Source organism: Astyanax mexicanus, chromosome 5 (genome assembly GCF_023375975.1).
Source record: "Astyanax mexicanus isolate ESR-SI-001 chromosome 5, AstMex3_surface, whole genome shotgun sequence".
NCBI classification, from domain to species: domain Eukaryota; kingdom Metazoa; phylum Chordata; class Actinopteri; order Characiformes; family Acestrorhamphidae; genus Astyanax; species Astyanax mexicanus.
Genome location: NC_064412.1, coordinates 16082420 through 16109413, shown reverse-complemented (window position 1 = coordinate 16109413; position 26994 = coordinate 16082420). Strand labels below are relative to the sequence as shown.

Here is a 26994-nt window from a genome sequence, read left to right as displayed (position 1 = left end):
AGGTTAAGGTGAAAAAAAAAAAGACCCACGGCGAAACGTGCCGGTGGAACATTGAGTACTCTCGCGCCGGGAGGGCGGCGTCAGAGCAGCAGCACGCGCATCGCCGTTAAAGCGCTCGCGCTACATGTTGCACTCGTCGCCGGTAAGACTCAGCCAAAGTTACATGCGGATACACACGGAGAGACACATGAAAGGACCCGGGTACAAAAGAGAAATACTGTGAGTATTTTCCTTAATTTCATCATCCTTTAGCTGCTTCCACCACACCATCCCATCAGCTGATCATGTAAACACACAAGCTGGACTGAACTGTAATGGATAAAACGTTAGAACCATTAAATAAAAATCATATCATCATTATAAAATAAAAAGTAAAACAAAATATTACTAGTTGGTACACTTAACTGTTCTCTTTATTTAAACATAACCTATATCCATCTGTAGATGTAAACATATTAAGGCCAAAATGTATATATATATATATATATATATATATATATATATATATATATATATATATATATATATATATATATATATATATACACAGTACTAAATATCAGTCTTTTAGTTAAAATGATCTTTTATCTATCTACTTACTGCAAGAAATTCCAACATGTTATGTATATTATTGAAAATGCATTGTCATTTATGTCATCTGCTAACTTTTCAAAACAAAGAACAATTTAAACCCAACTTATGCACATAATTTTTTATGTATGACATAATTTAAAAACATGCACGAAGCTCATACATGTCCTGCTTTAAGCTGCACATACATGTACAGTTTGAGAGACTGAGGGAGACTGAGGCATCTTCTTAAACACTGATGAGAGGGAGAGAGAGAAAGAGAGTTCAAAACAACTCAGTAAACCCGTCTCTCTCTCTCTGTACAGAGGCTTATGTGGAGACACACTCTCTCACCCAGTGTCCCCATCATTAAAACTAAAGTGTTGCCTACTGTCTGGACCAAGCATTTAATTATAAGCTGTAATGTTAGAAGGATTCTGTAAATACGAGAGGCCAGATACTTTACTATGAACAAAGACTGAAATGTTACTGTTTAGCCTTGGCTTATCTGTCTTCCCAATGAAGGCCAACATTCAAGGATTTCTTTCTTAGACTTATGCAAGTGTGTGCGTATGATAATTTCCCCACTTTTTGCATGCAGGACATACCTGTTCATTTGGAACATTTTGTACAAAGCGGAGAGTAAAGTGACATCAGTGGAATGCTGTGTTTGACACGTAACAAATTGAGCCTTTTGTTTGAAGGCATATAAAGAAGAGTGATGTGTATGAAAATGGAGTGGAATGGAGAGAAGAGATCCACATGTGTGAAGAACATATGTGTCATTTTGTGTGTATCGGTGTGTATGAGGTTAAGCTGTTTTGCTGTTAAGCTGTTGTGTCTTGGTGTAGATGATGTGTTTGAGGACGAAATGAGTCAACAGCCATGTGTCTTCATCTTTGTTCGAGGAGCGTATGCTGAGAGTGAACCACACGAGTGAGAGCTGAGGTCTAATTCAATTATCTAATGAAGAATCATGTAAAGATGCAATGACCTGTATAAGACTTGCTCATGTAGGTTAACACAGATTTCCAGAAAGTAATTGGTAATTGTGCTTACAGCAGTGAGAGAAGCTATTAGGTGTGAGGAATATATATTGAAAAAATAGCCATTAGGTATATGTATATGAGAAAATGTAACCTCTAATGATATACTCTGTTATATAATACATATATTACTTAATTTATATATATTTAATTAGAATATATTGCAAATATTTAATCATTTTTTCCCAGGACCAGATACTGTAGACCTGAATTCAGCTCCTTAAATGTTAATACTGCTAATCCATTCACAGAGCAAATATTTAAATTTATATACTACATAAAAAGACAGAAGTCAATGCTAAGACTGATATTTTTTCTTTGCATATTCGCTAATCAATCACCACCACACACACTAAAAGCTATTTAAAAAAAAAAAAAAAAAAAAAAAAACCAATGCTCACTGGTTATGCAAGACCATGTGATTTTTTAATTGATGAGTGTTAATTGAAGATTTATCAGCTTAAATTTTAGGTACATAATTGAGAAGCTAACATATAATGCTGTATTCAAAATCATCATGCGTCACGTCCAGAGAGCACAGTGGCCACGTCTGAGTTAAAGCTCAGTACTTTCATATGAGTGTGTATCTTCATTTCCATGTGGTTTGAATTGTATTTTGCTGTCATTGTTATCAGTTAAACATATGTATGAATGGGGTGTTTCCACATATATCATGGTACATGTTTTTGCTTTATTTCCTCTATGTGTGTGTGCATGCGTGTGCGTCTGTGTGTGCGGATAAACATTAAGTTCTTTTGAGCAAGAGCCTTGAGTCATAGTGTGTATCTTGCAGGACTGGACTGAATGTTCTCTTCTCTGATGTGTTTTTGTTCCTACATCTCTCTGGTCAGTCCCTAGACGTAATACTCACGAGACACTCATCTTCACTCAATCTGCGGATTTAAACCGTTCAACCTAATTAGCCCCCAAACAGCATCGTGGATGGACATAATTACAGCACCAATTACGCTGCTGGCTTTTGTTTGAGTTGATAGATCATTTTAGGGCAGTGACCAGTGATCATCACTGTCCAATAAAAAACAAATATCTCTAATTTAGTTGATTTTTAGTTTACTACATCATTTAAACACACTAATCTTTTCACTGCGTCAAAATTTCTTGATGAATAGACCAATATTAATGATCCAAAGTTGCATGAAATTAACTCTTTTTGCATTGACTTCCATTGAAATTTAATAAACTGTAAAGTTGCTGTTTTAGAGATAGAGATTGTTTTTCAGTGGACAGCGACAAGATAGTCTTGGGAAATAGAAATCTGAGATCAGAGATGTCTCATGGTTTGGTGGTGTAATAGGTTAACCTCTCTCTTCTGATCGAACCTACTAGGTTGAAATGTTTCTGTGTTGCTTTACCACTCAGAAAACTCACAGCCTGAAGATAAGATCTTGTTTTACCGGAGCATGAAGAGATAAGGTTATACAGATGTATTGATGAAATCTCTGATAAAATCATTTTATGTTGAGATTTAAATAAAATAAGTGTTTTTTTAGAGTTGTTTAGGAAGGCAGTGAAATGTGCTCAAAGATCTGATCCAAATACTTAAATGATTATTGTCTTTGATGAGAAATGCTTCTATGTATCATCTGATTGATTCTGCTATCATTAAAGCTGTAGAACCTTTTTTGGCACTGTGGAGAACATTTTTGCTAATTGATGCTGAGCTATTTTAAGAACGCTTTTTAATGAAACTACCTATTGTAATGATCTTCTAGAAGATGACCAGTGACCAGGGTGCAAGGTGGTGTGAACTGTGAAGTTTCCACATATAATTTTGTGCGTTTTTTTAAAGGATGATTTAAATGGGTCTGATTGATGAGCTTGTTTGGTTTAACAGTCGGAAGTGAAATGACAGAGAGTGGTCTTGGAGCTCCAGTGTGAAGCTGAAATTTGGTATACGCCATCAGATTGTGCCAGGAACTGTGAATGGAGGGAACATAGTGTTCCCCAGCACACACTCATGAGCTTTAGTGTACACTCACACACACACATGCCTCCTCCCCTTGCAGAGACAGAAAAACACACACGCGCTTTCTCTGTTACACATACGCACACACACAGACAGATTGCAAGGTGCCTATGGATAAGCGCACATCCAGGAGCCTTGCTCCGTAATAAACAGTTGATAAACAACACAGACGAACACACTGGGACACTCACTCATTCACTCTTAATCTCTCTCCCTCTGTCTCCTTTTCTCAAACACACACACACAGACAAATAATTGTATGTCTGGGGAATTCTGAGAAATGTTGTTGAAAATTAGATTGTGAAGATGTTGTGGCTGGGCTTCTGTTGTGTGTGCATGCGTGTGTGTGCGCTCCTGTGTGTTTGTGTTTGTGTGTGTGTGTGTGTGTGTGTACACATGTGGATATTTTAAGAACTGTGAAACCAGAACTTAAGTGATTAAACACTGCTTGGTTGTTTGAACATCACAGCTAGAAGATGCTAGTAGCTTTTTTTGTGTTGTGTGCTGCTGAGTGGCAGGTACAGAAGGTACTGATGTCTACACAGTTGCGTTCATTACTTCTATTTTAAGGATGTTATAAACACAAAGCCGAACAGGAAGCTGTAAAATCTCTCATAAATTGAGGGGATGCCCCACTCCCAGTATGGGATGCTGTGGCACCTGTCCCTAACGTACTGTACTGATAGAGAGACAATTTTGAAAGTTTAAAAAAATCAATAACGGGATAGTAGTGTTAGCAAATGCAAAGAAGGAACAATACAATAAACATTACCTCATGCTGAACTGCTAAAGATAGCGCTGTGTACTACGTTCTCTCCTGCATCTGTTTATAGATGTGATTTATAGATGACCAAGGACATGAAACCCAAGAAAATTTGCCATGCAATAAAATAAGCTACCTTTAACCAAATGCTCACCATTACACCAGAACATGTTATAATTATATAAGCCAGTGTTGCTACTAGAGTCTGTACTAGAGTTCCTCTGCGCTGCTCAAGATATTTTAGTGTAGAAATCAGTTTTACACTGTACAGCTTAGAAAACTGAATTATACCACTTAGAACACTAAGTGTACTGCTTAAAACACAATTTATTTAGTCTAGAACACTAATTGTACCGCTTAGAACACTAAATTGTACAGCTTAGAACACTGTACTGCTTAGGACACTAATTTGTACAGTTAATAACCCTAATTTGTATAATCAGGAACTCTAAATTGTACAGACTAGAACACTAATTTGTACAGTCAAGAACTCTAAATTGTATAATCTAGAACACAAAATTGTACAGACTTGAACACTAATTTGTATAATCTAGAACACTATATTGTACTGTATAAAACATTAAATTGTACAGACTAGGACACTAATTTGTATAATCTAGAACACTAAATTGTACAGACTAGAACACTAATTTGTAGAGTCAGGCTTGAACACTAATTTGTATAATCTAGAACACTATATTGTACTGTATAAAACATTAAATTGTACAGACTAGGACACTAATTTGTATAATCTAGAACACTAAATTGTACAGACTAGAACACTAATTTGTAGAGTCAGGCTTGAACACTAATTTGTATAATCTAGAACACTAAATTGTACTGCATAAAACACTAAATTGTACAGACTAGGACACTAATTTGTATAATCTAGAACACTAAATTGTACAGACTAGAACACTAATTTGTAGAGTCAAGAACTCTAAATTGTATAATCTAGAACACTACATTGTACAGGCTTGAACACTAATTTGTATAATCTAGAACACTAAATTGTACTGCATAAAACACTAAATTGTACAGACTAGAACACTAATTTGTACACTCAAGAACTCTTAATTGTAAAATCTAGAACGCTAAATTGTACAGACTAGAACACTAAATTGCATAATTTAGAACACTATATTGTACAGACTTGAACACTAATTTGTATAATCTAGAACACTAAATTGTACTGCATAAAACATTAAATTGTACAGACTAGGACACTAATTTGTATAATCTAGAACACTAAATTGTACTGCATAAAACACTAAAAAATTGAGGGGCTAGTCAGGGATTACGCTCATTTAGAGACTATATGTATTTTTGTAATAGAGTTTTTTTCTTTCAATATATAACATACACATCCTAGAAAATAAAAACGGACCTTGTAGAACACTAAATTGTTTAATTTAGAGCAGTACACTAAATGTACAGCATAAAAAAACACTAAAATGTTTAGTTAAAAGCAGTAAATTGTGCACAAAAATCTCCGAACACAACAAAGGGAACTCAAAAAAGCCCAGCTCACACAGGTCCGAGCACTAAAATATCCAGTGTAGAAAAGAAAAATCTATATCCAGTTTGTACAATTTCCAAAAGTTAGTTTAATCACTAAAAAGAAAATATAGTTTAATCACTGAAACCTATACTAAGATTTAACCTGTACAAGTAAGATTTTGAATACTAAGATACAGAGTGTGTGTAACACTAAAAATGCAGTGTGTGTGTTCAGTATATGAGTGCTTTAAATTTCATCAGCAGAGATTTCTTTGATTATCCTTAATAAAATCTAATCATTCTTCTTTGCATTTTCATGCTATTTTGAAAAGGATTTTTTTGTGTATATTTAGATTCAGTGTGTCCTGAAACACTAAGCCATGCATATACAACATATAATGTAAACACAAACATCTCTATGCTGTTTACTTTTCATTACGGTTGTAGAAAGGCATGTTAAAAATATGCAGTTTGATATTTGTGTAGAAATCCAATAGACACTTTTGCTGGTTTTATTAGGACTTGAACTCGTCCGCTGGGCTGAACTGTTAAGATAAATGGACTAAACACATTTTTCACTACATTACAAAGACATTTTTAATTAAATGTTGTCTCACATAATATTTTATATAATATTTGTGTAGCAATGCTGCATCTCACATTTCTAAAATAAGTGTGTGTGTGTGTTTCTGTTTTAGAGGAACAAGGGCATGTGTAGCTGCTGAGATGGCTGCACTTGAGGAGGAGCCGTCAGCTAGCCAGTCTCCTACTGCTCTATTTAACTCACAGGGTATAGACATCACTCCAGGCAAGGACCGGGGAGTGTGTAAGGTCAGTAACATTCTGTTCTCATTCTGTTTCTACATCTGTCATACGTCCTTCATTTATATCATATTTCATTGTGAATCAGTGATGACTCATTTTACAATGTCATGAATGATTTGATTGATTTTGTACAGCATGGCCCTGTGTAGTCTGAATTATCAGCAGCACTATTGTTGATAACCTTTGTGGTTTACTCATTTATCTGATTGCTATATCAAGTACTGATATTGGTTTAATTCATATTTTCTGTGACACTTTTATTTTGTTACTGCAATGTAACCTGTTAACAGATTTAAATAAAACGTGATTTGGCCTTGCAGAACACTGTGAAACATTTTGCTTATGATTGCTGTCATACAGAACATAGAATAGAATTCAGCGGGAAAAAAAAGGATTTAATTCCATTCAAGTAATTTTTTCGAGTTTTTCAATTTGTCCATTCATCATAAAATGTAATACAATCTAGAGAAACAACTGCCTGATTCACATTATATAAAAGAATCTGACAAAAATGGACATACCAGATATTAGGTGTTAGACAAAAGTTTTAAAAAAGTGTGGAAAAAAGGGATGAAAATTCTTTCTTTTAGAATTCACACATTTGTCACATTTACATAATACAGAAGAATCTTTCTTTTTTACTGAGCATGTCAGCTTACTGTTATAAAACATGGAAACATGTGTTGAGACCTATTTGGTGGTTTGGTCTTGCAGGACTCTGTGCTACATTTTGCTTATGATTGCTATCCAAAATTTAATGAGAAGTAAAAACTCTGTTTTTAATATAATTTAATGTAAAAATACATTACTCCATTTTCTATTGACCAAATCATCATAAAATTGTAATTAAATGTAGAGATTCACATTATATCATAAGGTGAAATCTGACATAAATTAACATAACCAATTTTAAGCATGACAGCAACAATATTTTCATGTAAAATGTGGGTTAGTCTAATAAATTTGTAAACATTTGTGTCTTAAAATGTTTTCGTCACCCTAAACAAAAGCTTTGTTAAAAGAAACAGTGTGGATCGAGTGATGGAAATTCTCTTCATATAAATCTTTCCAAGCTTTGGCCAGAGGAGCTCAAATTTCTCTGTTAATTTGTATGATCTGTATAGGAATATAACTAAAGTGGACAGTATGATAATGATGATGAGGCCTTGCTCTCACTGCGTCTCCACAGATTGTGAAACGACATGGTACAGAAGGGGAGAGGCCTATGATCGGGGACAGGGTGTACGTCCATTACACTGGTAAACTGCTTAATGGAAAAAAGTTTGACTCCAGCTACGACCGAAAAGAGCCGTTTGTCTTCAATGTGGGCAAAGGTATTAGGACTTTTTTGTCTTTTATTTTTAAGTCCAACTTACCTGCCTATTTAACATTTAGTAATCTCAAAGTTTATTTTTTTCACATAGATTTTGAACAATTGTTTTGTAATGAAAAATTTAAACATAAATAATCATCATTTATTATGCTCTTTTTTTAAATGTTGGGGATCTTTTGGTCTGAAATATAAGGTTATTGGTTTAAAATGAGATGTGCACGCAAGAACAGAAGGGTATTCAGACAAAGTACTTTGCACACACACACACACACACACCCACACAAAAGCAGATACTATCCCTACAAATGTACCTAAGAAGTAAAAAATTCCCTGGTACCGTTATGTAATTTTGTACGTTTTAAACAGACTTTTCATAAACAGCTTTGTTTCACTACATGTGTTCTCAATCTGAACATCTGCATATAATATAGAAGGATATATAGTGGGTGTTCTTACTTAAATTACTTATAGAATATTTAAATGTATCAGATGGACATGATAATTATTTTTTATGACAATAATATTTCTTTGTCCTCCATATATTAAATTACAGTCAGACATATTTAAACAAGTTTTACTTCACTAACAATTTTTATTTTTCTATACCAAATAGCGATAAGTAATTGAATAAATCAACACATTATTAATGCTGAATAAAATCAACATTTTAACTTAATTAATCCTAACAATGATTTTTAATTTGACAATTCAAAATGTTACAATATGCTAATACAACTTCAATTTAGTATTATTTATTTATTTATGGAAATGTAAAACTAAACTAAACTTTCCGCTTGCAATAACAATACAATCTAGTGTAATTTCCCTCCTACCCTAAACTGCTATAAGTACACAAGTACCTGGGTAAATATAAATAAAAATAAAAACAAGGTTCTACCCACTTCTGCATAAAGACATTACGTAATAAAGAGTTTTATAAAAGAATTACACTAGAGATTTTTTTTCCATCTGACTCATACAGATACAAAAGAAAGTTCCCAGTTCAGAGTTCAGTGGTCTACAGGTAGACTGAAATGTGTTACTGCAACACTGGGGATTTTGTTGTGTAGGCTGAAGAATGAGGAACTGAGTCTGAAACTCAAAAAAGTAAATATTAATCTACATTCAAATAGTTTATTAATGAGAAAAAAATAGTTAGCACAGTGTTCCATTAAATAACACAGCCTACTCTTTTTCTGATAAATAACTGCCCAAAAAGGAAGTGGTTGTTCTTTTGTGGCAGATAAAGAACTCATTCAGCAAAGATAATAGATTATAAAGAGAATGAGACGTCCTTTTCTCTTTTTTCTTTTATTCATTTAGTCAATTATGTAATGTCCTCAAAGAACCACTTGAGCAACAGGGCTGGGTTATAAACTCACGTTACCTCATGCCTGTTATATCAGCGTAATTAGTCATTGTATGTCACATAGTAACACAATACTGTTTTGACATAAATGACCTCTTCTGCTGTTTGTTTATGTAGGCAGAACATTTTGTATTAAAGATGCTGGCACATGCCATGCTCTACCTGTTCCGCCAGCTCCTCCCTGAATTACGGCCATTTGTGTTTAAGAGCAAGCTTATATTACCTATACATATCCTGAGGCTTTTTCTTTTTATCCCTTCCTAATTTGTTTTTGTCAGCTCTTTATTGTGAGCACATCTCATGATGAATGGGTATAAAATGACTAACAAGTTAATTACATTTAAATTATTATTTTTTTTGTTTGTTTTCCAATGTCTTCAAATTCTTAGTTTTTTTTTTTTACAACAATAAATCTTAAATCACCTAGGTCCATCGAGGCACATGTATTCATATATATTTTCTGTTATTAAGTTATTATATATATTCCATTTTTTATTATGCTTTATTTGCTCTGAAACATAAAGCTATTGCTTATAGGTGAGAGGTGTAAGCAAGCAGAAGAGTAATTAAATAAACTTTTTTTTATTATATTTCAATGTAAATGACCAAATTTGAGAAATAGCATTTTTCATTTATTACAAGTATACATGAGAAAAAGTAAAAATATTTGTTTTTTTTTTGTAATTATGTAAAATTGAAACAGATAATCAACTGTGTTCTGCTACATGTGTTCATAATTTGAACATCTGTAAATAATATGGAAGGCTGGGAGTGGGTGTTCTATTCCAACAAATTACAATTACACTATTATTTGTATAATATAATATATAATAACTAAATAACTTTCACATGGATTTGTAGTGTCCTACAAAATATTTATTTGTCTGTCTTGTCTGTTTATAGTACAGTTCAACATAGAATTTTCCCACTTCACTAATGATTTCTATATAAGTGTATCAAATATTTATTTTATATATTATTTATTTTTGTTAATTAAATATAATTAATGGCTCATTAAACAAAGGTTGTTGATAGTGTATATTTTAATATATCTATAATTGAAATATAATAATAATGTAATATATAATATATTTGTTCTGTATATAATGTTTTAATATAATTTAGACTGGATGGGTTATTGTTCTACATGGTCTTATTTTTGTGTTGTGTTTATTCATATGTTTTATTATGTTTCACAAAAAAAAGCCAGAAGTGCATCCTGGTAATAAACATTATAAATTCAATCAATAAATGTAATTATATATTATCTTTTCATTTTTTTAAATCAATATGACAATACTAACTTTAGACTTCTAAGATTTAAACTCACAGTTTACAGCAGCAGCCAGGCATGTATTTATTACTCTTTTATGATGTCATTACCATAACTGGTACATGCCAGGTAGCACTAGATGATCATGATGTTCCTTCTGTTTGCCACAGGGCAGGTGATCAGGGCGTGGGATATTGGAGTGTGCTCTATGCAGAAAGGAGAGGTGTGTCTGCTGCTTTGTAAGCCTGACTATGCTTACGGCTCTGCTGGAAGCCCCCCAAAGGTCCCTCCCAACTCTACTCTACTGTTTGAGGTACAATAAACCAAAAGTAAATGTTCTTCTGACGCTAGTTGGTCATGGATCATGCAATGTTTATAGCGGTCAGTTAATATATGGCATTTTCCCACCTCAGGTAGAGCTGCTGAGCTTTAGAGGGGAAGAGCTCACAGAGGATGGGGGTATCTTGAGGAGAATAAAGGTCAAAGGTGAAGGCTACAACAATCCCAATGAAGGGGCCACTGTTCATGGTATGTCCCTATAGTTTCCTTAGATGCCCTTTAGTTTTCTGTAATTGAGGTGATTGACATTTTATACATGTCTATAAACATCAGCATATACACAATAGCATATATAGTGGATATAAGCATCATTCCATTACATTCCTACATTATAGTTTACTATTTCTATAATAGGTAGCAATACTGAATGCAGCTAATTTTATATTTTCTAAAATAAACACATTATTACTGTACTCTTACCACTCTTACCTTTACCCCTCCCTGTACACTAAAGTTCATTTGGAAGGACGGTGCGGTGATCGCTTGTTTCAGTCGAGGGACATAACCTTTGTTGTGGGTGAATCTGAAGACAAGGGAATTCCACTAGGGGTGGATCGTGCCATGGAGAAGATGCAGAAAGGGGAATGCTGTCTCTTATATCTAAAACCCAGGTAAATACAAGATTTATTTGTTATTAATAAATTTATTCATGTACTGTATTCTTTCATTCATTTACTTATTTAAAATAAACTTAAAAAAAAAAACTGGTTATACTGTATAAGAACATACAGTAAAATCTTTGCAAGCTTACCAGGTTGATGTGTCACTGTGTTACTCTTATACTCTTGTTTACAGATATGGCTTTGGAAAAGAAGGCAAGGCAGAATATGGCATTGGACCAAATGCAGAACTGCTGTATGAAGTGACACTCAAAGATTTTGATAAGGTAATTATTATTATTATTATTATTATTATTATTATTATTATTATTATTATTATTAACTTTAATTATTTAAACTTAATTATATATTTAACTCAATTGTCTAGGTTTATATTTGGTTTAGTTTAATTAAGAGTGATATAATAATCTATGACAAATATCTAATTTTTGGATTACGTTAAATATACATTGTTTGTCTTAAGGTTTTTTTTTTTAAATAACAGCACCAGTTTGCAATATATTCTTTGTAAGTATGTGTATTGAAATATGTATTGAAATATTTCCTCATTATATATATATATATGTGTGTAATACGAGTTTTTTTTTTTTAAGAATTTTAAGAATTCTATTATATTACCATTATGATTTTTTTTGGATTACTTTAAATGTAGAATACACTTTAGGGCTTAAAGAAAGCAACAGCACTAGGCTGTAACAGTGTGTAAAATAATAGAATTTGTAACAGAAATAAATAAAACACTCCCTCTAGTGTTTACAGTTAACCAAATAATAGACACATAACTTACACTTTTTCCACAGGCCAAAGAATTCTGGGAAATGGACTTGACTGAAAAACTGGAGAAAGGGGTTCAAGTCAAACAGAAAGGAACCCAGTATTTCAAGGTCAGAGATCAAATAATTCCCTCTTTTGCTTGCTGAAAATGGTTCATAATAAAATGTTTTATAGTAGAGCTGGGACTTTTGTATAGTAGCTTAAATCTGTAAAATAATGATTCAGGTCAAAAGATAGTATTGTTACAGCAGGATCAATTTTTTAACGTTTAGCATCTATGAGGAACTAAAAAACACTCTAAGTGGTAATTTCTCAGTTTTTATTTTCATTAAAAAAAATCCAACCTCTAAAATAACAAATGCAATTGTTCACATTTATTCACATTGGGGTTTTGCCATTCTATTTAAAAACATTACACAGGTGTGGCCAGTTACAGAGTTTCTCTTTCAACAAGATATCATAATAAAATTAAACAAACAAATCTGTAATTAATCATCACTGACTGAAAGGCAATTCAAATACAAAAATATACTAAAATTATATATTTACAATAATCATCTTTAAGATGTGATTGTTAGTTTTCAAATCTAAGGCAAATATTGTTTCCTATTTTCCTATAAATTATTGCTCCCTACTTTTTATTTTTTACTTTTCTTAATAAATAGGTTAATTAGGTAAATATTGTATGAATTACGGTAGAAAATCTGAGTAACTTAGTTTAGAAAATAACTATTTACTATCTCATACTTGGGTATAGTACTGTCTCGATAATGGCACTTTATCTTATCATACAATATGTGGACATGACTTTATTTATTTTAACCGATCTCAATATTCCCATTATCCCATTATGTTTTTTATCAGGTAGATTCCATCACAGTAAATGAGCCGGTATGCCAACTTATTTAAAAAATATTTATATTTAAATTCCAGTTTCTGTAAATTCTTTATAATTAAAAAGTTAAGTGTTCTTTAAAATAGTGCAATTTTATATTATTATTATTATTATTATTATTATTATTATATAGTTTATTGCAATTATTTTTTAGACAATATACCGTCCAAATAAAACTAGTTATTGTGACAGGGGGCTAGTTATTGTGTATAAGGGCTTTCTGTAGAGTGTGCTCACCTGCTGTGTGTGTGCTGTGTATCTCCTCAGGCTGGACGGTACTACCATGCAGTCATCCAGTACCAGCGGATCGTAACCTGGCTGGAGATGGAGTGTGGTTTGGGAAAGGAGCAACAACAGGCCATCCACGCCCTCCTGCTGGTGGCCTATCTTAACCTGGCTCTGTGCTATCTGCGCTTACAGGAATACGCACAAACTGTAGAGAACTGCAACAAGGTACAGTACTCTACACACTTACTATCACACTCTACTGTTAAACATCAGTTAAATCCTTTTTAAGTATTGTAATTATAAATTAGCTACTGAAATTTAGGGTTAAAGGTGTAGGTAAAAGGTGTATTCTGGTGACATGCGTTACATTCCAGTTTCTCACCTAGTTCCAGTTCCAAGTCTTTTCTAGTTGTAATTTTATTTTCTCAGGTTATTCGCATTTTAAACATTTCATTTTTAACACCATAATGGCTAATGCTTGCTAACTAGCTAGCTTACTCATTTAAACATCACACTGGATAATGTTGTTATAAGTCTGGCAGAAATAAAAGTGCACATCGCCCTCTAGTGGCCATAAACAGCAAATGTACACATCAATACATTACAATACATTACATTGCATTACATAACATTGCATTAAGCAAACGCTTTTATCCAAAGTGACTTATAAGACTCTTCTCTGTGCTGGCACCAAGGTGGTGGAATGAACTTCCATTGGATGTCAGAACAGCAGAGTCACTCACGGTCTTCAAACGTCGACTGAAGACACATCTTTTCAAAGAGTTCCTAAACTAATAATAATAAAAAAAAAAAAAAAAAAAAAAAAAAAAAAAAGGTTCCTAGGGTTCTTAACATGATTAAGCTCTATGTATCTCTTGATCCTAGTCTACAAACTAGCTTTGGATATCTTAAGTAACTTTGAAGCACTGTTGTAAGTCGCTCTGGATAAGGGCGTCTGCTAAATACCATAAATGTAAATGTAAATGTAAATAAATAATGATTAATGATACATTTAGCAATAGAGGACAAAGAAGTCCAAGGCAAAAACCTTTTTTTTGACAGGGCATAAAGGAGGCCAAAGGGTAATAGTGGGATAGAGGATGAAAAAAGGGGGAGCAGGAAATGAGGTTAAAATTAGTTAGTTTGTTAGAGGTGGTAGGAGAGTAAGCGCTTATCGAAGAGCTCTGTCTTCCATGATAGCGCATTGTCGGAGATACCCATGTTTAAAAGTAGAAAGTCATGATTGACTGTGTCAAAGGCAGCTGAGAGGTCCAGCAGAATGAGTACTGAGGACCGTCTTGCAGCACTGGCAGTTTTTAAAGCTTCTGTCACAGAAAACAGAGGCGTGTCAGTAGAATGCCCTTTTGTTAAACCTGCTTGGTTCTGGTCCATGTCAATATCAGAACTATTTAACTAATTGCATTTTTATTGCTTGCTTGCACAAAATCCCTAAACAGGTATGTAAATTAAAAGATCTGCATCCTGGAGATTCTAAAGATATTTTTTTATTCTACTTCGTTACTTTTTTTTCTCTGGGTTTTATTGAGTTATATGATTTCTGCATTTCATATTTGCATGAAAATGTCCTTTTTTCTTTTTTAAATAAATGGCTGTGGTTGTTACTAAGACTTTCATATATAACTGACTCTGTTTTTACTGTCTTGCTTCTATTATTCCTTAATCAATAGCAGTTTGTTGAGACTTTAACAGTGTTCACATTCTATATCTAATTTTAAAAGGCAAAATTCAGAAATTAAACATTGCCACATGACATTTGACAATTTTGTTGTCAAAACATAAGCATTAATGATTATGTTTGTGGTTCGGAACACAATTTACTAATAAATAAAGATTTTCCTAAGGAGGTTTTTATTCTGCTCGCTTAAGGTGAAGCAATGTATAAATTAAACATAAAGCCTGAACTCAAGTAGAATCTTTTAAAGGGCAAACAGTGTAACTGAACAGTGAAGACTGAACTATAATGTTCTAATAGTCTAATTCTTCATGTTAGGTGATGGAGCTGGACTCCAAGAACGAGAAGGCTCTGTACAGACGGGGGGAGGCTCGGCTACTGCGGAATGAGTTCAGCCTGGCCCTGGTGGACTTTCGGCAGGTTCTGCAGGTCAACCCTTCCAACCGTGCTGCCCGGAGTCAAATTGTCATCTGCCAGCGCAAAATACGCGAACACCACGAGCAGGATAAGAAAATTTATGCTAACATGTTCCAGAGGTTCGCCGAACACGATGCCAAGGTACTTCTATCAATCTGTGTATTACATTACCACAAGTGCCTCTTAGGGTTTCATTGACAGACCTCAGCTTTATTCTAACCACAGTTCCCAGTACACCTGGCCCACACTGTTAGAATACTGAACATTAGGCACAGGATTGTGGTGAATAAAGCAAAAACACTTGAGGACTAGTTTGAGAACCCCTGCGTTCCCACAGAACATGCCTTAATATGTCTTCATCATAATTCAATTAATAAATGTATGGAAGTATTAAAATATATTAATCCTGTACAACTTTAGCTGTTTTAAAGTAGGAATGGGGGTGAAAAAGTGTTGACATACAAGTAGATCATAATAATAGTGTAAGGGCTGGTGGCCAACCGAGGCATCCTCCAGGGCATCGGAGGGCGCGCCAGACCAGCGCCGAGGGTTAATTAGGCTAATTACCAACACCTGCTATCAACACCTTAAAAGCAAAGCCAACCAGCCACTCGGCGCTGGATCTTTGATGCTATCAGAGCGAATCTATGCCGGTTTCTCAAGTGAGCCTCGGCTCTTTCTTTTCCTCCCTGCTCTATCTACGGCAACAGCCGGTTTCCTGCCTTTCCCTTTGGAGAGAGCATTGATCAGCATCTCTGGCGTGCCTCTCCCGCAAAAGTATTTTCTTCTGTCCCTTTTTTCTTTCGAGTTTGGTGGGGCTGTGTAGAGCAGTGAGCTCCACCGTTCTCCTCTCGAGTCTGTGTGTGTGTGTGTGTAGCAGCTGCAGCGCGCTGACGTGGCTGCCCTCTTTGTTTGACTCCTCGCGGTTCCCCCTTCTTCCCCCCCCCCCCCCCCGGTGGAACCGCAGTTCCCCCACAAGCACCAATTGTCCTACCTTTGTTTTAGTTGGGAAGTTGTTCCTTTTATCTCCCCGAAAATAAGGGGCAGCCTCGCTTCCCAGGCGATCCTCGGTTTCCCCCTCACTCGCGCTGGGCGCCATTTTGTGTTTGTCCGCCCGTTTTCGGGTTTGTTTTGTTTTACTCTCGTTTTTATTCTCCGCCCGTTTTTGTTGCTCCGCCCCCTTCGGCGGCTCTTCTAAAGGTGATTAAAGCGGCCGCGTCCCAATCCGCTCGCTGGTGCAGCGGTTAGAGCATTGGGCCGTGACCGCGACAGCCCGGGTTCGATCCCCACGTAGGGTGGGTTGAATTATAAAAATTATATATATATATATAAATAGTTAGATAGATATATACATATAGATATATATAGTATTATTATATATCCTGTTAATATATATATATATAATAAATATAAATATATATATATATATTTATATATAATACTTATTATTTATTATTACAATTTTTCTATTTTTTTTCTTCTTGGGTTTACCTGCTTTGAGATCTGCTGCTCTGCACTTGGGTCCTACAACCTTCTGGGCTGGAGAGCTACTGCTCCCCAACCCGTTACAGAAAGATCCAGCCCAAACATGGATCCAGCAGAGCAGTCGGATCTCGAGCAGGTAAAGCTTGCCCTGGGCAACCAGGGGGCTGTCATAGGGCGACATGAGCAGGTCCTGCAGCAGATCTTGGCCCAGCTGCAGGGCCTGACTGCTGTACTCGCTCCTAATCCCCCCCTACCTGTACAGCAAGCCCAGCCTGGGCCTGAGGTGGAACACCTGGCTGCTGCACCCTCTGTGGGGCCTCGAGTGGAGCCCCCACTACCAGCCCCAGTGCGGTATGAGGGGGAGCCAGGAGGCTGCAGGGGGTTTCTTTTGCAGTGCTCCCTCGCGTTCGAGCTGCAGCCGTCCCGCTTCCAGTCAGAGCGTGCCAAAGTGGCGTACATTGTCTCCCTCCTCTCTGGAAGGGCGTTGGCATGGGCCACCCCTGTATGGCAACACCAACCGGACGTCTGCGCTACCGCTGAACTGTTTGCGGCAGCCCTCACGCGGACATTCGACCTTCCAGTCCGAGGAGAGGAGGCAGGGACCCGCCTCCTGAACCTACGACAGGGTAGGAGGTCGGTGTCAGAGTACCCCATAGAATTTCGCACGCTCTCGGCTGAAAGCGGGTGGAACCCCAGCGCTCTGGCAAGCGCGTTCCACCATGGGCTCAATGAGGAACTCAAGGATGAGCTTGCTCATCGTGACACTCCAGCATCGCTTGATGACCTCATTGAGCTCACCCAGAGGCTGGACAACCGCTTGAGGGAGAGGCGCAGGGTGCGGGGCTCAGGTACCATCCCCCAGGGGCCCCGTGGCCACTTCTCAGGTAGTGGGCCATCAGGGGCCACTGAAGGCCCAACTGACCACGGGGTCCAGCCCATGCAGTTGGGGCACACTCGCCTTCCCCGTCAAGAGCGCGAGGCACGCATGCGTGAAGGGAGGTGCCTCTACTGCGGGGTTCCAGGGCACCAGCGTGCCTCCTGTCCCGAGCTGGCATTAAACGCCAACGTCCGTTAGGGGAGGAGGGTCCCTTAACGGACCGGCCAGGGTCCCCTCACACTACGGGAGTGTTCCTGAATGCCACACTGGGGTGTGGGCAGTCTGAGGTTCGCATACCAGCTTTTCTGGACTCAGGAGCGGCAGGCAACTTCCTAGACGCAGCCTTGGCCAGGAGGCTTGCCGCTGGTTCCCCTAAGGGCACCTTTACCAATAGCAGCAATCGACGGGCGCTCCCTGGAGCCAGGGGAGGTGACCCACCAAACACGCCCTGTCACGCTGCGAGTCGGGTTACATTCTGAGCAGATCACGCTGTACGTCATCTGTGCTCCTGACTTGCAGCTGATTTTGGGATTCCCTTGGCTCCAGAGACATAACCCCCATGTTGACTGGCTGTCTCGGTCGGTGGTAACATGGGGGCCCGCTTGTCGATCGTCCTGCCTCAAACCTCCCAGGGCTTTTCAGGGTGTGGATCCTGATCCCGGGGGTCCTGACCTTTCCCGGGTACCCTCTGACTACCTGGACCTCCGAGAGGTCTTTAGTAAGCAAAAGGCCCAAATCCTGCCCCCCCACCGCCCCTGTGACATGGCCATTGACCTTCTCCCTGGGACTAGTCCTCCCAGGGGAAGGTTGTTTTCTCTCTCTGGCCCTGAGCGCCGGGCAATGGAGGAGTACATTCAGGAGGCCCTCGCCCTGGGATTCATCCGACCTTCTTCCTCCCCAGCTGGTGCCGGGTTCTTTTTTGTGGGCAAGAAGGATGGCGGGTTGAGGCCCTGCATAGACTATCGGGGTCTCAACAAAATAACGGTAAAGAACCATTACCCCCTACCCCTGATGTCATCCGCCTTTGAGGCACTGCAGCAGGCTACCATTTTTACCAAACTGGACCTGCGCAGTGCCTACAACCTGGTTAGGATAAAGGCGGGTGACGAATGGAAGACAGCGTTCATCACCCCGTCCGGGCACTATGAATACCTGGTTATGCCGGTTGGGTTGATGAACGCCCCCTCAGTCTTCCAGGGGTATATCAACGAGGTGCTCCGGGAGGCGTTGGACCGGTACGTGTTCATCTACCTAGACGACATTCTTATATACAGTCGCTCGGCAGATGAACACGTTACCCATGTCCGACGGGTTCTCCAACTACTCCTGGAGAACCACCTCTACGTCAAACTGGAGAAGTCCGAGTTCCATGCGCAGTCCATCTCGTTTTTGGGCTTTGTGGTGTCCCATAACACCCTGCGCATGGACCCCACCAAGGTCAAGGCAGTCGAGAACTGGCCCCGGCCCACATCTGTGCGCCTAGTCCAACGCTTTCTGGGCTTCGCTAACTTCTTCCGAAGGTTCGTCAGGAATTTCAGCACTGTGTCCGCCCCGCTAACCGCTCTGACGAGGAAGACGTCAGGGCGGTTCAGCTGGTCCACAGAAGCCCAGGAAGCGTTCGATGCTATCAAGCATCTACTGACCAGGGCTCCGGTTCTACGGCTGCCTGACCCCGGACTCCCGTTTGTCGTGGAGGTGGACGCATCGGAAGTAGGCGTGGGTGCGGTCTTGTCCCAGGGGGCGGGACCGGATGGCCAACTGCACCCATGCGCCTACTTCTCCCACCGGCTAACCCCTGCGGAGCAGAGGTATGATGTGGGAGACCGAGAGCTCCTGGCAGTGAAGCTCGCCCTGGAGGAGTGGAGGCACTGGCTGGAGGGGGCAGAACATCCCTTTCTGGTCTGGACAGACCATAAAAATCTGGCGTACATTCAGCAGGCCAAGCGCCTGAACCCACGCCAGGCCAGATGGGGACTGTTCTTCACCCGGTTTGACTTTACCTTGTCATATCGTCCCGGGTCAAAAAATGTCAAACCGGATGCCCTCTCTCGACAGTGGGAGCCCCTCCCTCTTCCAGGCGATTCTTCGTACCCGCTCCCCTCAGGGGACGGGTACTTACCTGGGGGCATTCGTCACCCCAAGCTGCGCATCCAGGGGTCACACGGACCTTCGAGCTCCTGCGGCGTCAGTTCTGGTGGCCCCGCATGGAACAGGACGTGCGCAAACATGTGACCGCCTGCGCGATATGCGCAAAAAACAAAGACCCCAGAACCAAACCCTTGGGCCTGCTGCACCCTCTGGCAGTCCCCTTGCGTCCCTGGTCCCACCTGTCCCTAGATTTTATCACGGGGCTACCCCCGTCTCGGGGCAACACCGTGATACTAGTCATAGTGGACAGGTTCTCCAAGGCTGGGAGCTTTGTAGCCTTGCCCAAGCTCCCGAGCGCGCAGGGGACAGCCGAAGTGGTGCTCGACCAGGTGGTACGTGTCCACGGACTGCCTTCTGACACGTGTCGGACCGTGGGGCACACTTCACCAGTCGGTTCTGGGGTGCTTTCTGTCGGTTGCTGGGGGCAGAAGCCAGTTTGTCCTCAGGGTTCCACCCCTAGTCCAACGGCCAGACAGAGAGGGTTAACCAGGACCTAGAACGTACCCTCCGCTGTCTGGCCTCTTCGGCTCCGTCCACCTGGTCCGAACAGCTAAAGTGGGCGGAGTATGCCCATAATACCCTCTGGCACTCATCTCTAGGGATGTCACCCTTTGAGTGCCAGTTTGGGTATGCTCCGCCTGCTTTCCCCGGACGGGAGACGGTCACCGGAGTCACCTCAGCCGACCAGATGGTCCGCCGTTGCCGCAGAGCCTGGAGGAGGGCCCGGGCTGCCCTCCTGTCTGCCAGGGCGACCCAAAAACGGCATGCTGACAGGAGACAGCAACCCGCCCCCTCTTATCGGATCGGCCAACGGGTCTGGCTGTCGGCGAAGGATATTCCATTGCGGGGTACCCCGTGCAAGCTGGCCCCTAGGTACCTGGGGCCTTTCAAGTTCCTTCGCCGAATCAACCCGGTGTCATACCGACTCGCCCTGCCACCTGCCCTTAAAAGGATCCACCCGACCTTTCACGTCTCCCGCCTTAGGCCCTACCTCTGTTCTGTGGGTCCTGCTGCTCCTCCGGGTCCCCGTACCATTGATGGTGCCCCCGCCTACACCGTCCGCCGGCTACTGGACTCCCGAAGGGTACGCGGGGGTCTCCAGTATCTGGTAGACTGGGAGGGGTACGGGCCGGAGGAGCGGTCCTGGGTGCCCGCTAGGCACATCCTGGACCCAGAACTGATCAGGGCTTTTCGGCGGGACCGTGCGGCGGGTTTGGGGCCGTCAGGTGCCGCCCCTCGGGGAGGGGGTCCTGTAAGGGCTGGTGGCCAACCGAGGCATCCAGGGCATCGGAGGGCGCGCCAGACCAGCGCCGAGGGTTAATTAGGCTAATTACCAACACCTGCTATCAACACCTTAAAAGCAACGCCAACCAGCCACTCGGCGCTGGATCTTTGATGCTATCAGAGCGAATCTATGCCGGTTTCTCAAGTGAGCCTCGGCTCTTTCTTTTCCTCCCTGCTCTATCTACGGCAACAGCCGGTTTACTGCCTTTCCCTTTGGAGAGAGCATTGATCAGCATCTCTGGCGTGCCTCTCCCGCAAAAGTATTTTCTTCTGTCCCTTTTTTCTTTCGAGTTTGGTGGGGTTGTGTAGAGCAGTGAGCTCCACCGTTCTCCTCTCGAGTCTGTGTGTGTGTGTGTGTGTAGCAGCTGCAGCGCGCTGACGTGGCTGCCCTCTTTGTTTGACTCCTCGCGGTTCCCCCTTCTTCCCCCCCCCCGGTGGAACCGCAGTTCCCCCACAAGCACCAATTGTCCTACCTTTGTTTTAGTTGGGAAGTTGTTCCTTTTATCTCCCCGAAAATAAGGGGCAGCCTCGCTTCCCAGGCGATCCTCGGTTTCCCCCTCACTCGCGCTGGGCGCCATTTTGTGTTTGTCCGCCCGTTTTCGGGTTTGTTTTGTTTTACTCTCGTTTTTATTCTCCGCCCGTTTTTGTTGCTCCGCCCCCTTCGGCGGCTCTTCTAAAGGTGATTAAAGCGGCCGCGTCCCAATCCGCTCGCTGGTGCAGCGGTTAGAGCATTGGGCCGTGACCGCGACAGCCCGGGTTCGATCCCCACGTAGGGTGGGTTGAATTATAAAAATTATATATATATATATAAATAGTTAGATAGATATATACATATAGATATATATAGTATTATTATATATCCTGTTAATATATATATATATATAATAAATATAAATATATATATATATATATATATATATATATATATATATATATATATATATATATATATATATTTATATATAATACTTATTATTTATTATTACAATTTTTCTATTTTTTTTCTTCTTGGGTTTACCTGCTTTGAGACCTGCTGCTCTGCACTTGGGTCCTACAACCTTCTGGGCTGGAGAGCTACTGCTCCCCAACCCATTACAAATAGTATAATATTTATCAATAAATATCCCCCTATTCCATGCTATAGCTATGCAAAATATGTTAAAATAGTGATCACACATTTTTGTACTAACACTATTTTAAAGGAGAGTATAAATATAGACTAGGAACATGTTTAGAAGTGAAAATATGTGTTGGGACGGGATTGTAAACACGTGATACGTTAGTGCTATATGAATCATTTTTACATTATTAGAAAAATAAACTAATAAAAAATGTGTTTTATTCTATGCAATCTTTTTAGGTAATAACCTAAAACAGAGTATGCAGGGTTTTGAAATTATTTTTTTGTTTTGGTTATGTACCTGCAGGCTGGCCGATTGAAAAGGAAGAAAGACAGTGGAGTAGTAGATCAGAACAATAAGGCTGTGAAGAAGCCCCGGCGGAGTCAGGATGGCCCCTAAAGGCTCACGGCCCACAGCCCACCAGGCAGTGCCTGTAATCGGGTGAAGCTAGTGCACCCTGTGTGAAGGGCGGTGTGGAGAAGCACATACCCCTCACACCTTCACTGCTAACCTCATAACGTGAGTGCTCGGGACCTAAAGGAGACGATTGGAAAACGATTCTGAATAAGAGCGATGGACACTGAAGAGGCTATAAGCCTAAACGGCATTCCTACATAAAAACCAAATGCACACAATCCACATGACCACTGGCATCCAACTCCCAACCTACATCACATCACACATCACCTCAATCCCATAAGGCATTCATCTGATGTACAGTATTACTTACCAAACATACTTCAATGATGTCACAGAAATAGAATTAAATCTAGTACTGTATTGTATGTATACAATAATAATGTGGTAGGACATACGCTCTAGTGACGCAGAAGGGTTTCAATATTAGTGTTGCAACAGACGTGGTGGGGAGAGTTTCTTTTGTATGTTTGCAGTGGCATGGTGTGTGTAGGGGGCTTAGGGAGTTTTAACGTGTTATGATGCTTAGACGAGTGACCACAGTGAGTAGCTGGACTCTGAAATACTGTACTGCCCCTTTTGTCTGAAAAACTGTTGAACACAAAGTGCAAACTTCCCTATGGGAACACAGACTGGCAACTATGGCCGACAGCTGACATGCTGCAGCTTTGGCTTGAGCACTCCTCGATGGGTGGAGAAAGTGTCAGAAGGGCTGGGCTGTACTCAAAATCTTCATCTTGGGAATCTCCTGCGTGAGGTGCAGCTTGAAGCAGACCCAGGTCCATGAAAAACGATACGCACATTTACAAACACAAGCCTACACTCATTTATTTAAAAAGAGACTCTTGCATGCTTCTGTAGGGGATACTGGGTGTGTCCTAGACTTGGGAACATATTTTAAAGGAACAACAATCTAACTTTAAACCTGTTAAACAGGATATGTTCTTGACTCCAATCCAGTGTCTGTTACTTATTTTATATATATATGTATATTTTTTGTTATCTGAACTGTTTGAAGCATTTGTGCTGGAGGTCATTTGACCACGTATTTGAAAATGTACTAGTTTGAGAGCTAGTTTATAATAGATCCTAACATCCCAGATCGTTTCCTGAAATCTTTGCACCAAAGAACACTTTGAACACTGCAGTTTACTATATAACAAATGATTGTTACAGTGTGAAGATTTTAGGAAACAAACTTGAGTTGCTTTCCAAAAACTTGCATTGTGCTTTATACCCAAGTCTCTTCCCATTTCAGACAGTTGAGATTATCAAAATGACGGACATTATTTTGCATTGGTTTGTTATCAAATCTCTGTGTGTTTACAAATATAATGCATTAAAAGGCAGGCCTATATATTATAAAACTACATAAAAATAAGACAATTGAATAGCCTCTTCGTTTGTCTTGTGATAAGTGCATACATGTACATTTCCAAGCATGTTTACATGGATTGCACATCTCATATCTTAACCATTTACGCACAACAAGGGCATTCACCATCAGATTCTCGTGGTAAATTCCTCAAGATGCTGATATGTTTGTTAATGTAAAGGGAAATATGATATTTGGTCAGCAGGGGGCAGCACATCCATATTCCACAGGAATAAATAAGGAATAAACCTGAAGAAAAGTTACCAAGATTTTTTGGTACTGATCTGTCGTGAACTTTTTCTGTATTCCTAGAGCCACAAGTGTAAAAAGTTTTAAGGTAAATCTGTGGAATGTATTAGAAAATGCTTCAATACATCAGAGGTATTACAGTGCCAAACACCAGAGCTCTGCAGAGTTCAGCATTGTAGCTCATAAAACACCTTAATCTATTATCAGCTGATTATTAAAGCTTTAGTGTGTTAAATTTAGACTGAGGAGAATAAACACTAATCTCTGCAGCCCTGCAGTCCTGCCCTTCAGCAGGAGACAAGGAGAAATGGTATCAGTAACTTGAATCAAATTTATCACCATTATTATTTAAAAATTATACACACATTTAAATGTTTAAATCAACTGCTCATTTCAACTTGTTTTGTGTTCTTGGTCAATAAGGACTTCATTATAGCTGATCATAAATTTATAATAATTCATATACTATCACTTAATATTGGTATAGATCTTCAGTTCTTGTGAACATGACACATTTTGCATTTCTATTTGCTATTTATCTCCTGTATAATTTAATGATCTCAGCTTATACAACTCTTTCTTTGAGTATAAGAGCATATATTTTAATATTATTTTGATTATAATAAATATTTTATAACTATTTATAATAAATCATTTGATTATACATATTGCACTATAAATCACAAATAATTGTATATAAAAACTTAACAATGATATATGTACATTCCCTTAAAAGTAATTGTGAGGGTTTTTGGCTATAGGGGGGGGGGGGAGGGTTTTAACACTAAAAGATGATTATAAATCTATTAAGCTTTTCTTCCTAGGTTTTTACATCTGGATCTGATACACAGTTCAGAAGATAGCACCTTTCATCTGAACCCACCATTTTTTCTTGCAAGTAAAAGTACTGGAACATGGGACTGTCAGGTGTGTTTTGTTGCCCAGATGAGTAAAAAATAAATCTGCTGAATGTCTATGTTCAGTTTCAGATTTTGGTTTTGTCTGTGCAGACTGTATCTTTATAGTTAAAGAAGTAACCAAATAACCAACATAAAAAAACATTCACTATCACTGTGGGTGAACAAAATTGTGAAGCTGAGAGAAGATGAAAAATCAATCAGTTATTGCACAAATATTGGCCATAGCACAACAATACAACTGTTTGGAATGTCCTGAAGAAGAAAGTTAATAACAGCAGCTGATGACAGAAATTGTAAATGCTTTAACCTCCTAAGACCCGAATTCTTGCATGGCATGCATTTTTTATTTCTATTTGATATTTGGCACCTGATTAGTGTAAAAAAAACGAATTATTACCTTCTTACATTATGTAGTTTCTGAGAAACATTATGTCCACATATGAGGACTTTAGGTTTATATTTCTATAGAACACAATGAAGTCGCATTTAGTAATGATGTGCAACATATTTATTTTGTCCCTGAACACAGCAGCATTTTTTTTTGCACGAAACAAAATTGCACCTTTGAGCAATATGGCTCAACTAAATAAAAAAACATAAAAAAAAAGTTACTGTATTTACTGTTCATTTAAATTACTGGAAAAAAAACAGTAATGCGTTAAACTCTTCTGCCACCACTAGGTGACAGTATAAGGGCCTCATAAGAGGACACCAGGCCCTTGTAGAGCAAAATTTAGTGTTGTGGTCTAGGTGACCCAAAATGTGATGTGATGTCCACACATGTGGACGCTATGTCCTAGGAGGATAAAGAAAGATCCTAAATCCACTGTTAGTGAGATCAGCAACAACCACCAGAGGGCAGCAATGAAGGTATCATAATCTACTGTTCCCAGAAGACTTCATGAACAAAAGTTCAGAGACTTTACCAGAAGATAAAAAACACTATTAGCAAGAAGAATAAGAATTCCAGGCTGAGAGCAAAGCCTCAGAAAATGTTATGGACTGATGACACAAATATGAACCTTTACCAGTGTGATTGAAAAGCTGAAGTTTGGAGAAACAAAGGATCTGCTCATGATCTCAAACATATCAGATCACTGTGAAACAAAGTGGAGGTAGGGTCAGGGCTTGGGCGTGCATGGCTTCTTTAAGGACGGGCTTATTAATCTTCATTAATGATGTGATACATGTGCGGCAGCACAATGAACAATGTAAATTTAAAGAAAAATGGGGGATGGGAGATGGGCAAAAAAAAAATGCCCAACAGCCTCAGGCCGCAGATCTCATTTGTCAGTCCACCTCTCCTGCCTCACCTATCTCACCCCTGAGTCCCGGAAACGACGTCACGTTCATCACATGTTTCAAAATAAAAGTTAATAGAGCTGACTGCTCAGTGTACGAAAACTCGGCTAAAATAAACGAGAATAGTCAATTAAACGAACTCTTAATACTTTTTTAATAGCCACGACTCTGGAGTATGCTATGC

At 39.3% G+C, this 26994-nt stretch overlaps 1 protein-coding gene across 1 annotated transcript; it reads left to right on the top strand.

Moving 5' to 3' along the window:
• Window positions 1-30: 30 nt before the first annotated feature.
• Window positions 31-24608, top strand: fkbp5 (FKBP prolyl isomerase 5). The gene is made up of 11 exons (XM_049479644.1): window positions 31-219; window positions 6565-6697; window positions 7881-8025; window positions 10837-10979; window positions 11080-11194; window positions 11460-11616; window positions 11801-11891; window positions 12426-12509; window positions 13562-13747; window positions 15534-15773; window positions 22854-24608. Exons 1-11 carry the CDS (start codon window positions 125-127, stop codon window positions 22944-22946), a joined length of 1482 nt encoding a protein of 493 aa, XP_049335601.1. The 5' UTR covers window positions 31-124; the 3' UTR covers window positions 22947-24608.
• The last annotated feature ends 2386 nt before the right edge of the window (window positions 24609-26994 follow it).

What these genes read in the sequence shown, in the direction of transcription:
- fkbp5 (XM_049479644.1), top strand. Translation starts at nt 125, where the DNA reads ATGTTGCACTCGTCGCCGGTAAGACTCAGCCAAAGTTACATGCGGATA. An exon ending in TGTCTTCAATGTGGGCAAAG is followed by an intron (nt 8,026 to 10,836) that starts GTATTAGGACTT and finishes TGTTTGCCACAG; the next exon opens with GGCAGGTGATCAGGGCGTGG. An exon ending in CTCTTATATCTAAAACCCAG is followed by an intron (nt 11,617 to 11,800) that starts GTAAATACAAGA and finishes TCTTGTTTACAG; the next exon opens with ATATGGCTTTGGAAAAGAAG.